This window comes from Siniperca chuatsi, linkage group LG10 (assembly GCF_020085105.1).
Source record: "Siniperca chuatsi isolate FFG_IHB_CAS linkage group LG10, ASM2008510v1, whole genome shotgun sequence".
NCBI classification, from domain to species: domain Eukaryota; kingdom Metazoa; phylum Chordata; class Actinopteri; order Centrarchiformes; family Sinipercidae; genus Siniperca; species Siniperca chuatsi.
The window spans coordinates 21,971,131-21,983,859 of record NC_058051.1 but is presented as its reverse complement, the minus strand read 5'-3'; the positions used below and the strand labels follow the sequence as shown (position 1 = coordinate 21,983,859).

The following is a 12,729-nucleotide window of genomic DNA, read 5'->3' as shown; positions in this document are numbered from 1 at the left end:
TCAGGGGATATAATTGGAGACAGAAACTATTTTAACATTCTGTATTTTACTGGTATTGCCACATCTTTTGTCATAGGTTCATAGTTTACTCATTCTGACTCGCTTGTATTTTAATACGTAATTTTTCTAAGCATTTTAAAGACTTCTCGAAAGACCTTGTAGTGAGATTTTTTGGTCAGTGTGTCAGTTACTTTCCTACAGTTAAAGTGGTCATATTACGCTAATTTTCAGGTTCATAGTTTTATTTTGGGGTTGTACCAGAATAGGTTCACATGGTTTAATTTTCAAAAAAACACCATATTTTTTCTCACAATGCACATTGCTGCAGCACCTCTTTTCACCCTGTATCTTGAACGCTCTGTTTTAGCTACCGAGTCAGACATCACACTTCTATCCGATCTTTGTTGGGAACTGCACATGCGCAGTACCTAGGTAAGGACTACTAGCCAGTCACAAGTAGAGTAGGGCGGGTCCTGACGAGCAAGATAGTGTGATCCAAAACAAAGCCGCTTCAGCCGGTAACTATGGTTTCGGTTCAGCCGTTACGGTTCAGCCATACATATTCCAACAACCCAAACCAGCTTCGCAACCTAGACTGGAGCAAGTTGTTTCAGAGTGGTGTGTTATTAATTTGTAACTAATTTATCTTTCATGTTTTATTTGTGCACTGTCTTTACATCACAGTAACAACTTTATGTCCATTGACTGCCTGGAGGGTATCTAATGTTATTTTAATTTCAAATTTAGATGTACTTGTGCAAACTGCTCAATGTGTGCATTATGAAGCGTGTTACATAGTGACTTAGATACGTTACGGAAGTAAAGGCTGGACTACAATCCAGCTGTTTTCAGGCAGTTCAGGAGCAGTGTTTTCTGTGGGAGAGGGTAACTCCCTTTGGAGTGGACGTTGGGCTTTTTCACTTTGCAAACCTATTACATGCACAAAAAAGATATATAACACAATAAAGGAAACGGAAAAAGCCAAAAAGCTAATTATATGACCACTTTAATATCTTTAAAGCTGCTATAATCAGTATTTTTATATTCACAATAGATCAAATGGCTAAGTGTATGTAAAAGGTGTAGTGTCGTAGTGACAAACGTTTAGCAAAACATCTCAGATAAACCCACTGCACACTACTTTCCCAGCACCAAACAGACTACAGACAAAGTTGGCAACTTTCTGGTTGAATATAGTGGAGCATTTAGCAGCTAAAGGGCCAGATATTTCCCTCAGGAGTTAAAAGGAGACTGACTACTGGTTTTACATTCATCTGGTGCACACAAACCCGACTCTAAATGAATGCTCATGTTGCTTCGAGTCTGCTCGAAGTGTAAATAGATAACTGTTGCCTAGCACGTCCACCATATCACCTTAGAAGGTGATAATGTCATTGTTGTTTACAGCTTGTTGTTGCTGCCCAAAAAGTGTGACCAAAAAAGTATAACATTTCAAATTGCAACCATTTTAGAGTTCAAACTTTGTAGGTGTTAGAATCAAGATCTTTCCACCCCTCATGCCTAGACAAAGCAGCAAATACTGTCTTTCTGTCAACTTAATGCCAAAATATGATCTCATCTCCTACCACATGCCTTTACTTATGTAACCACCTCTCCTTCTGCACTTTCACTGAAAGTGCCCTGGATTGCACAGTACATGATGTCTGAAATGTTGCGGTTGGTTGATGAAACTGAACATGACACCTTAGCCCATGTCCCTCCACACCCAACAACCCTACCCACCCACACAAACACATACACAGTATATGCCAGATTGCTTGACACATTTCCTTTAAAGCAGCCTTAAAAGCTTTTCTCCTGGGCATCCATCTAATGAAGTCAGCAATGAAAGCATTGTTTCCGCTGGCAGATACAACCCAACCCTCTGAGGGATCTTGACCAGGCAAGAACAAACAGAGAGAGACAAAGAGAAAACACTTTTTATAGACTGCATTGTACAGGACCCTCAACTTTCAATATGTGCCAGAAGCCATTCCCCATCTTCCAACACTGTGGCCTGCTCCTATGTTGTATTTTATTTTTATTCTCAAATGTCAACTGCTGGGGAAGAACTGTAAGGCTACATATTGCACAGAAGTAATATAAAATAAAAAATTGGAAGAGGTATTAAAAAACACTAGCCTCTTTATATGTAAATGTATGGTGATTGAACCTCTTTCTCTTATGCTCCCAAATTCGCGAGCCTAGATTTTTCTTGTTCTCTGACATGAACACCCTCCCACGCACTCACGTACACACACACACACACACACACACACACACACACACACACACACACACACACACACACACACATACATACATGCACACAGACATGGAACATGCACCTATATTCTCCACTCTCTGCCTGCACTGTTTTCTTTACTGTAATGGAACCAAACAGTTTTCTCTATCATCTCTGGTGAGTGGTTTCCAATTGTTTTGTTTTTTCCCCCATACCCTATCTTGCATCACCACCCATTCTCTTTGTGTAACACAGTACTGTTAGGGTGCACAGTTACACCAGGGATTTTAGAATTTCCAGTGTGAGCACTACCCTTATTCAGCATTTGATTAAAAACTGCAAAAACATGTTGTTTTTCATATCTGGACCTACTCCTTACTCGCAGTTACATGTAACTATAAATCAATTCTGGGCCTACCTGTACCAGACACATCAAATACATAGGCTACACACTCCCTTGTTGAGTGAATGAATGGAAATATTCTCTACATTAGTGCCCCTGGAGCATACATGAACTAGGAATTTGTTGTGGCCTGGTGGTAGGAGTGTTTGGTAGGTGAAGCTCCCTGCTGCTGTTTTACCTGCTGGTGCACCATCAGCCTAACACAGCCCGGTGCTTAAGGAAACACTGTTATTGTCAGTAACCACTGACTGCGAGGAGTGACGGAGAAAAACAATAACACTGCAAGAGAAGGGCAGGGGAGAGCACCGGAGCTAGGGATAGCTTAGGGCAGCGTGATTGAGACATAGTGCAACTGATGCATAGCTTCAGCAATGATGTTCGTGACTGAATTCTTGACCTGTTTCTACTGGCTTCTAACCCTGAGATATGTTGTTAAACTTACTGTAGAACAACTCTCCAGATTGTCAATTTAATATAACCTTTAGATCACCTATCTACAGCACATATATAGCCCCTGGGACATCAAACTGTGGCAGTTAAAAAGTAAGCCTTGAGATGGTGGACCCTGTGTAAACTTGACATAGACGCATTGATAAGTCTAATGTACTTGAACATAAGAAGCTACATATCTGATTATCTGCACTCAAGTGCCTTAACTAGCCCTGGGGTACACAATTAAAGCTCTCTTACTGTATTTTCAATGGTGTTTGTTTGTTTCTACCCACTGTGGAAGTATCTGTAATAAAGCAGAATCTCTGTAGATCACCTTCATGTGTTTCACATTATTTTCACATGAGGACATTAATTTAGATAGGTGATATGCCTGATAGCTTCAGCATTTGATGTAGCTCTTCTGACTCAGGGGTGAGTTAATGTTCATGAGGAGATTGAAAATGGGCTCCTTTCAAGTTCCTTATTTGAGCATCTTTCAAAAAGACAGGTTTGTGGTGGTCATTTCTCTCTGCCTGCAAGGAGTGCATGAGGGGAGTATATGATGGGAGAATGCTGTATGATTGAAGCTTGTGTCTGTGACTCAGCTGTCACTGTCGACAGAAAGAGGCTGTAAATCCTACCTAAGACATGCTCTGTGTTAATAGACTTTTTATACCCGGTGTAAATGACAAAGTCTATAGTTTATGGTCTTTCACATATATGCACATATACAGTACACACACGTACAAACCCTCAGATGAAAAGAATTCACAGAGAATACATCTGTGTGCTCACGCTTTACAGCTCTGTCCTGTTCAGGCCTGATGCATGATGAAACAAATGAAATAGATAAGATGTTTAACAAACATCATTTAACATATTGTTTTTGTTTTGTTTTTGTAGATTTTATGCTTTTAAGAATTGAGATAGCTTTTTACTATTGCTATGAAACATTTCCGCTTCCATTTCCCTTTCGATTTCAGATGGTTTTGGAAATATCACAAACAGACAGTGGTAAATAGGAATTTTGCAGATTAATAAAACATGATTTTTTTATGTCTGGTTTGCTAATAGAGCATGTAAGCTTGTAATTTGGCTTTAGTTTATATTTTCTCACTGTAATTAATTTCCTAATAGCCGTGTAGTTTCAACTAATATGGTAAAATATTGAAAAACATCAATTATTATTATTAGCCCTAATTATATGTCTTTTGTGCAGCTCTTGGCCAATGAAAATCTCCTATTCATCATCATTGCACACAATAATCTATACATTAATTTAAAATCTACTTTTGTTACCGCATCCTTTTTTCATTTCAGTCTTTTTTGTTATTATTCCATCCATTGAAGGGATTTATTCGGAGTTTATCATCAGACTTTATGAGAGAAAAATTAAGGAAAAAGAATTCAACCAAATCCCAACACATAGTATGAGATGCAATATTATCCTTTTTTTTTTTTTTTTGTTGAAAAACATCTGCTGGTTATCCGCTAATGCTCAAAATTCAGTTTGATGCATCAAGGTAGCTTGGAGCACCATTTGACAAATTCAGTTGCCATTAGGTATGTCACAGAATTCAGCCATTTGATGATTCCAGTGGGTTTTCTTGTATAAAGGCCCAGCAATGTATTTCTAAAACTTGTATGTTTAGAAACAGTTTATGTACCTGCCACATTTGGCTCTGATAGTATATTATAACAGTATCATTGTTGTAAAGTACTCTACATACAGAGTATTTGAGCAGTATTAGAGCAGGGAGATGTGTGAAAGATCCTTGTCGTGATTGCCTCGCTGTTTGTAAACAAGTGAGTGAGTGGGGCAACAAGTGAGTAATCGAGTGAGTGAATGAATGAAAGATTAAATTAGTGTGTAAATGGATCCATAGCAACGTTGTGCATTCTTTTCAGCTATAGTTATGACAGAAATGCTGTAGGTTATAGAAACAAAAAATATATACATGCATGTGTGTTGCACATGCAGCACCACAATGACAAACGGAAGACTGCACAGGCTGCCTTTCATGATGGAGACTGAGGAGCTAGAGAGCTGCCTTACACCTTCTTCTCACTACAGTTATTGTTATAACACGTTTACTTATATTTAGAGCAATACTTTCAGACAGCAAGGTGAAGGTACCACCAGAATTTATATTTACCACTGCCATCTGAGCTGATGATGGCTGAGGTTTTTCTAACCTTCCGCCGTGGCAACCATTAAGAATGGCAACCATAGAAACCACACCATGGAAAACAACGCAGGAGCTAATTTTTCTGGTATCTGAGTTCCCTGAATTATGCACCTCTTCACCTGCAGTGAACAAACATATCAACTAAGAAAAATGGTCTTTGAGCAACATTAACTTCAAAGTTTGATTATCCAGTGTTTATAATATTAGTTAGTAGGGTCAGATGTAGCTGGCAGCCACAGGGGTGGAGTTGTGCCCTGCTGCCGCCCATTTAAAATACAGACCACTTGACACTGCCAGGTGGCTTACACAGCGCTAACCTGCTTACTGAAAAACTATAATACTACAGCTAATTCACTAACAATGACCCAACTTCTATTCATTCATTCATTCACTCACAAGAATTCAGTTCACAAAGATTATATCCGTTTAACCTGAGTAACACTTCTAAAATGTTATTCTTTTTGTCCTGTGTATTTCTTCTTTGAGACAGAAAAGACTAGGGTATCATATCAGTTACTGTTATCATTATCAGCCGCCTAAATAAAGCCTTGTGTTGTCTTAAAGGTCACAAAGGAAGAGGGGAAAGTTGCTGAGAGAAAAGGGAGGAAGGAGGCGTTCCAAGCACCACCTCCTGTCATCGTGTTCTCAGGGTCCGGCCTGAACAGCTCCAAGGGTCTACGGAGACAGAAGAGGGACTGGGTGATCCCACCAATCAACGTGGCGGAAAATTCTCGAGGACCGTTCCCTCAGATGCTCGTCAGCGTAAGTGACAGATTTGATGGGCCGCATCACTGATTTCTTCTGAATTTACAGCTGGGATTTCTTGAGGGCACTTCACGACTAACGCTGATTGGGGGTGTGTGATGGACGGTGACAAAGAACAGAAGATATTAGCATAACTGGTTTGTTCTCCACATCCTCGCAGATGATTATGTTGTGTTCCCCTGATGTAATTATAGCCACAAAATCTTAAGGTATTTAAACAGCCCTGATTGGCCCTGAGAAGTTTTCCCTTCAGACACAGAGCAGGCTCCAAAACAGCTAAGCAGCTAAACCACACTGTGAGGTCCATTGGGCTCACAGCAAAATGAATGATTATTTCTGCTCCTTCATGCATCCTTTCTTTCCTTTAACAGGCCATTCCAGAAAGGTTACCCGAAGTTCAATACTATTTCTATAGCTCCTTTATAACAATACAATTTGTCACAGAATCTTTACTGAAGCCGTAACTCTGGGCCTCCTGTGGGATATAAGGAGAAAGTATGAAAAGCTGCTATTCCCAGGCCCAAAAGAGCAGGACAGTGGGTCATCCCTATGCCCCAGTAAGGATGATGAAAAATAACCTGCTTCCATGTCTAAAAATTAGAAATATACAAGTAGTAATACCTCTGCTGTTGGTGCCTGATCATTATTCAATAAATGTGTCCTCATTTAGCATTCAAGACTGGAATGTGGCAACAGCAACTGACTCCCATCACGGCAAATTTCATTTCTGCAAAACTGCTAGTTTTGATAAGTACAAAATATAAACACAACATGGTGAGGGTTGGAGGTCGGGCCTGTACAAGCCTGTCTGAGAAACAAAAAATATGAATAAATAAATGTTTGTGTAAATTTGTTGTTGTGCAAAGGCTCGAGCTGCAGAGTGCTTAAAATTCTGAGATTCTGTCACAACAGAATGCGCAGTTTGCCTCTCTCATAGCAAAGCTCTAGACTCTAAGCTTGTGGCTGTAATTCATCAAAAAACATCATTCCAGGAGACCGCTGCTTTTTTTCCCTGCTCCCACTTTCCTTCTCTCTTTATCTAGAATATCTAACCATCAGCTTTTCCTCGCTGTTTACAAAACTCTCACAGTTTATCTCTTTTGGGTCTTAAATTGTGCAAAAGAAGCATTTTTTTCTTTTGTTTCTGTTCTTTGTTTTTCTACCGGGTTTCATCCAATCCCCCGGGAAAAGCCTGGGGAGCTGCTTGAAAGAAACTTTTTTTTTATGCTCCTTTTTTTTTATAGTGAAACAAAAACATCAAGTCAAAGAGGGGAGAGTTTGTAAGTCTTTGTTTTGGAGTTGGAGTATCTCTACAGCTGGAGTGGGTCCCATCAGCCTGGCTCAGCGTGGCACTCTCATCTGAGCCCACTGAGCTCTTCAGTAGTACTACACCAGCCATGAACTGGCCAGACAGTTCTGCTGTTTCCATGAGCTGGTCAGAACCAGAGAGAGACAGAGGGGATGGGGCAGGGAGAAAGAGAGAGGGTATCAAAGGAACATTTGGAAGTATAGTGTGCAGCCAAACACAATCCACTTTGTGCAGTAAATAGGTCCGTCAGGGGCTGGTGGATTGCTGAGAGTGGAGCGTTCGGAGCAGAGGAGAAGTGATGCGTGTTGATGCCTCTGTTGGGCTCTCAGGCTCCCGTCTTTCTCTTTAATGATGACTGGAGGGCAGGCAGGGCCATACTGAAAACCAGAGATTTTAACAAGGAGACAGCTCTTGGGGGTGGATGGCATGGGGATGATTTTGCCATACTTATTGTTTATGTGTTTAGTCCACTTTTATAACCCTTTTGGTCCTCTGTTGAAAATTGAGGCTTGTGTGCATCTGTTTCATTTCTCTCAGTCAAAACCCTCTCAAAACAACAACAAATCCAAGCAAAGATAAATATTTTATACTTTAATGTCGTCATGAAGACAGAACATTACGTTTTTTCATTCCTTGACATTTAATGTTAATCACAATTTCAAGTTTTATATGGAACATGTTGCAAAACAGAACTTGCAGTCTTTCTGTCTCTCATATCCTCCCCTGTCTCTCTCCAACTGTGACATTACACAGTGCTCTGTGTGCTGTGGCTGTGTGATGCATCCCCTAATGGCCTGTGAAGTCAGTCCCTTTCCTAATGGGCTGTTCTGTCATCCAGCGCAGCACTGAACGACATGCAGGCAGCGGCCTTCCCCATCTTCCTGCCGCTTTTCTCCCTGCCCTGACCAAGTTGCCATCAGTTGGACAGAAGGGGTGACAGCAGCCGTCACCTGCATCTCCGCCGGTCTGCAGCACTGTCACTTTGATCAGGCCAGCACAGGATCGGGCAGGTGTCAGGACAGAGGCCCTACTGACTGGCCACTGAGCTTGCAGCCTGACATGGCTCGAGGGAAATGTTGACTGCTTAGGTAAAGTCTTGGCAGAACTGTACTACCATTGCTCTCTAAAGCCAAGACAGTATCAGAGCTCAGTGAGACATTATTGACTGCTTTTTATTAATAGCAGTGCTGAAATAATTGCTCCTGCTCTTCAGACTTCCACTGTACATCAAGGTGTAGTGCGCATGGTGTATCTCTGTGGCTTAATATTAGACCTTATCAGCCTCTAGTGTCACAGAGTTGTACTGAATGTAGCCTAGTGTTAGCAACACCAGTTCCCCCCTCTTTTTTTGTCTTCCCAGATGATGGACAGCAGTACTGTGCTTTCTTACAACCACAGGTGGGTAGAGTAGCCAAAAACTACTCAAGTAAAAGTACTGTTACTTTGTAAAAACAAGCACTCAAGTAGAAGTAAAAGGAAAACATACCGGTGCACTACTGTCTTTTTGTCCAATTTGTTTATTTTATGTAGATATGACATAAGTAGATGTGACATAACATTTCAACTACTTCCTGTTGTGAAGATAAATTAAGGATGAAATGTCCCGCCATAATCTCCCGATTAGATAATCTGCTAGATATACACCAGGACAATGCTGTATGACTAGTTAAATGATTAATACAGTCACAAAGATGCACGCCATTAGCTCAAATATTTACATTATGCCAGAAAACAGGAGTTTTGAAGCATGATATATGATGTGACATGATAATGTGTATATAGTATTAAACTTATTAGCATTAACACAATTGACACACTTACTACTCTCTGTCACTTCTCTGATGTACTGACCTCAGACCAACATTCACAACCGGAGCTCGCTGCACTCTGCGCTGTGGTCTGCTAATATTAGCTGGTCATGCTATTTGAAAGCCATACTCCAACAGTGGAAAAAGAAAAAAGTGAGGCCCCGGAGCCAAGGATACTTTGTCTCATATGTATCTCCCACTGTACCTAAAGTCATTATTCTGCTATCAACAGAGTCATGAGGGGGCGTGGCTGTGCTAGGTTAACAGAGTGCCAGCAGACCTGGGGATCATCAGACCACCAGACTCTTAACATAATGTGCATAAATGTATAAAACTGTGGATAAATAACAGTAGCGCAATGAATGTATTCAAAAGTAATGAGTTTTCTCTAAAAATATACTCAAGCAACAGTACACAAGTATGCTGCATTAAAACTACTCCAACAAGGACAATTTACTAAAAAAGGTTACCTAAGTACTCTTAACAGAGTAAATGTAACCCGTTACTACCCACCTCTGCTTATTGTAGATGAGTATGAGTGCTGCATAACTTTTAGCAAAAAGACAAAATAAAGAGAGCCATAGAGAAGAAACACAAGACTATTCTAGAGAAAACAAAGAGAGGAAGAGATCCAGACTAAAACAAAGAGTGGGGGGAGTAATTTTTCACAATAAACAGGTGTTCTTTGTCGTTCTCTTTCTTCTGCAGCCAAACAGCCATCAATAGAATGTAAGGGACATTGATTTTTCACAGAGGCTTTTTGAAACCTTCCATTGATCCACACACTTCTCCTACGGCAGAGAGGCATTGATTTCTTCTGCTCGGGTAAATAAAGACTCAACATAACCCCCACCACCCAACTCCCTTAACCCCCTATTAGAACAGCCATCAGCAGAAAAATGAACAAAACCCTGATGAAACAACAGTTTAGCCAAGGAGCAAAATGGGGTTGAATATATGTTTGTCCAGTAAAATGCCTTCTTCATTGTACTGTTCGCTGACTCTTGTCTGTGCGAAAATAACAGAGAGATAGATATGGTTTTGGACAGTCAGAGTTGCTGGTGCATGTGAAGTCATGGTACCACATTAAAAAGAGAAGTTTTTATACACTGACTATTTACACAGTTAACAGACTGTAAATTGATAAGCATTGGAAACATTTAAAGGAATAGTTCGACATTTTGAAAAATATGCTTATTCACTTTATTATTTAGAGTTACATGAGATGTCATATCTGTCCGTTGACTATGAAGCTACAGCCAAAGATGACTAGCCTAGCTTAGCATTAAGACTGGAAACAGGGGTTTAGTTACTGCATTACTAAACAAACAAGATATAATGTGTTAATTGGCAAGCTTTAGAGGTGCTGATAACTGGATTTTGTTACCTTGGACGGAGCCAAGCTGTTTCCCCCGGTTTTCTTTATGCTGTCTTTATGCTAAGCTAGACTAGTCGTCTCCTGGTTGTAGCTTCATATTTAATGGAAGGATTCCTTTAAGACTAAGAGTAACAAGCTTAAAAGGTAACTTTATGCATTGCTAGTTAGCTTTCCCCTCACTGGCTAAGGTGTATCTAGAGAGCTTCAGTAGGTAAAAAAAAATAATTTCTCACAGCATTAGCCTCTTTTCATCCTTTTCTCAAGATTTTCTTCTAATTGTTCACCCATTGCATCATTTTTGTCCTTGTCCTCAGTCTTCTCTCTTCTAAAACCTGTTGTTGATTGAGTTATAAACCTCCTCTGCTCTAGGTAATATTTTAGTGTTTATCTAACAGAGATATTATTTTGAGAGAGAAGACATTTATTTTAAGAGCTAGAATAAGGGATGTGAAAATGACTGCAATTTCAGCTAAACTGTTGTTTTATTGGATAATATTTCTTTAGAAGAAAATTTTTCTGTCTGCCGGCTGTCCTTGAGACAGAGAAGCCAGATATTCCGATAAAGTGTTGCTGCATCCCTCAGTAATCACAGGACATTATATTGACAGGAATACCATAGAGAGAAACAGCAGCTGAAGGGGCAATAAGCCAAATAAATGGGTACTTGTTTAAAGCCCTTTATTGACTGATATAAAAATAAAGGAGTTTATTTGATACCCTGCATTTTTATTGACAAGTCATTTGTATCAGTAATTTGTTATAGGCATTTATAGCCTGGTAGTACCTTCAGACATTTGCATCTGATTTGATGTGTGTCGCAGTGCATCTGGTTATGTTTATTGTGCTCGCTGCAGCACCTGTGCTCCAGTTTCTACATCTCTCTCCGTGGATTGTTGAGAAAAGCGTTTTATGAGCAGAATGAGAGAACTCCCCCCTGAGGTGCCTGCTTTCTCCTCTGCGTACGTTTACCAGTGATTAATGACTGCTCCGCTTCACTGACAGACACGGCAACAACAAAAACACCAGAAAGACAGACAAAAAAGAAAAAAGTCTGAAAGAGAAGGAGGTACAAAAAGCAACATACTGTACAAGTAAGCTGAAGTTGAACTGATTGCATTGGAGTATTTGAGGGCAGACAAAGACAGGTGGGTATGACTGAGAACAAGAGAAACCAACAGAAAGAAAGTAAAAGGAACGAGAGAGGGAACGTAGAGCTACAGCAGGATTAGAGGCCTGTCTGTGTTTGTGTTTAGGTCTGATAGACTTCCCAAGGAACTGCTGTTCACGGCCTCTTCCCTCCAGTCTAATAAAGCCTTCTGGCATCTGCCACCCCACCACCCGGCCAACACCAGCACTGCACTGCTCCAGTCTGCCCCCTTCATCTTTTTCCACTCCCTCCTGCTGAGACATACGCTCACAAGCACACACACTCAATCACAAACAAACATACACATGCATACACAGGCACAGAGAGAAATTACTTGTCCTACACAGGCAAACAAAGGATCAGTAAAGCGCATGTGTCGTGTTGTTGCCTTTGTAAATGCTCATTGTTTGGGGTTTTGTTTGGTCGCATTTCTGCTTTATCCCTCAACAAAGAGAAGAAAAAACTAAGCCAGAAAAACAGGACTCCATCTTGTTTTTTTTTTAACCTAGTCCACCAGAGAAACCGCAGGATGGTGAAATGCAGGGATGCGAGTATTTAAGGATCACAGTCCAATCCAGAGCTCAGTAGCTAGGAAACCACATTGCTGCCCATATGGAACGCTTTATGAATGTTGAACTGCACAGAACTCATTTTCTGGGCTAAATAAATTCAGGCTGTGAAAACACTGAAATGTGTGGCTACACTTAAGTCTATCAAACACATGAACTGAACAGGATGTGCACTGCTGTATATGTATTCAAGCAAATTTTGTTCGGGGCTATGTTTTGTCTTGTATTCTTCCTTTTCTTGGCAGGCTTACAACTTCCAACACACATACACTCACTTCACACACACACTACATAAACTCTATCAAGCTGAGGAAGAAAAGAAGGAAACAATAAAATTCTTTCAGATAAGGATGGACCTCCTGTAGAGTATGAAGAGGGAGGAAAAAGGAAGGAGAGACCTTGGTCGACTCTGGGGGAAGAGCGCAAACAGCGTCGGGTCAGCATTTCATTTGCTCTTTGTTTTACTCATCTTGGCTAGTTTTAA

The 12,729-nt window shown here is 40.5% G+C and overlaps 1 protein-coding gene across 11 annotated transcripts in view; it reads left to right on the top strand.

Annotated features, from left to right (window-relative positions):
* Window positions 1-12,729, top strand: part of LOC122883587 (cadherin-4-like) — a 338,624-nt gene that overhangs the window by 262,185 nt on the left and 63,710 nt on the right. For all 11 annotated transcript variants that reach the window (XM_044212507.1, XM_044212506.1, XM_044212505.1 and 8 more), the window contains one exon: window positions 5,834-6,031. In XM_044212507.1, coding sequence (XP_044068442.1) covers window positions 5,834-6,031 — 198 coding nt within the window. The remainder of the gene's footprint in view (window positions 1-5,833; window positions 6,032-12,729) is intronic.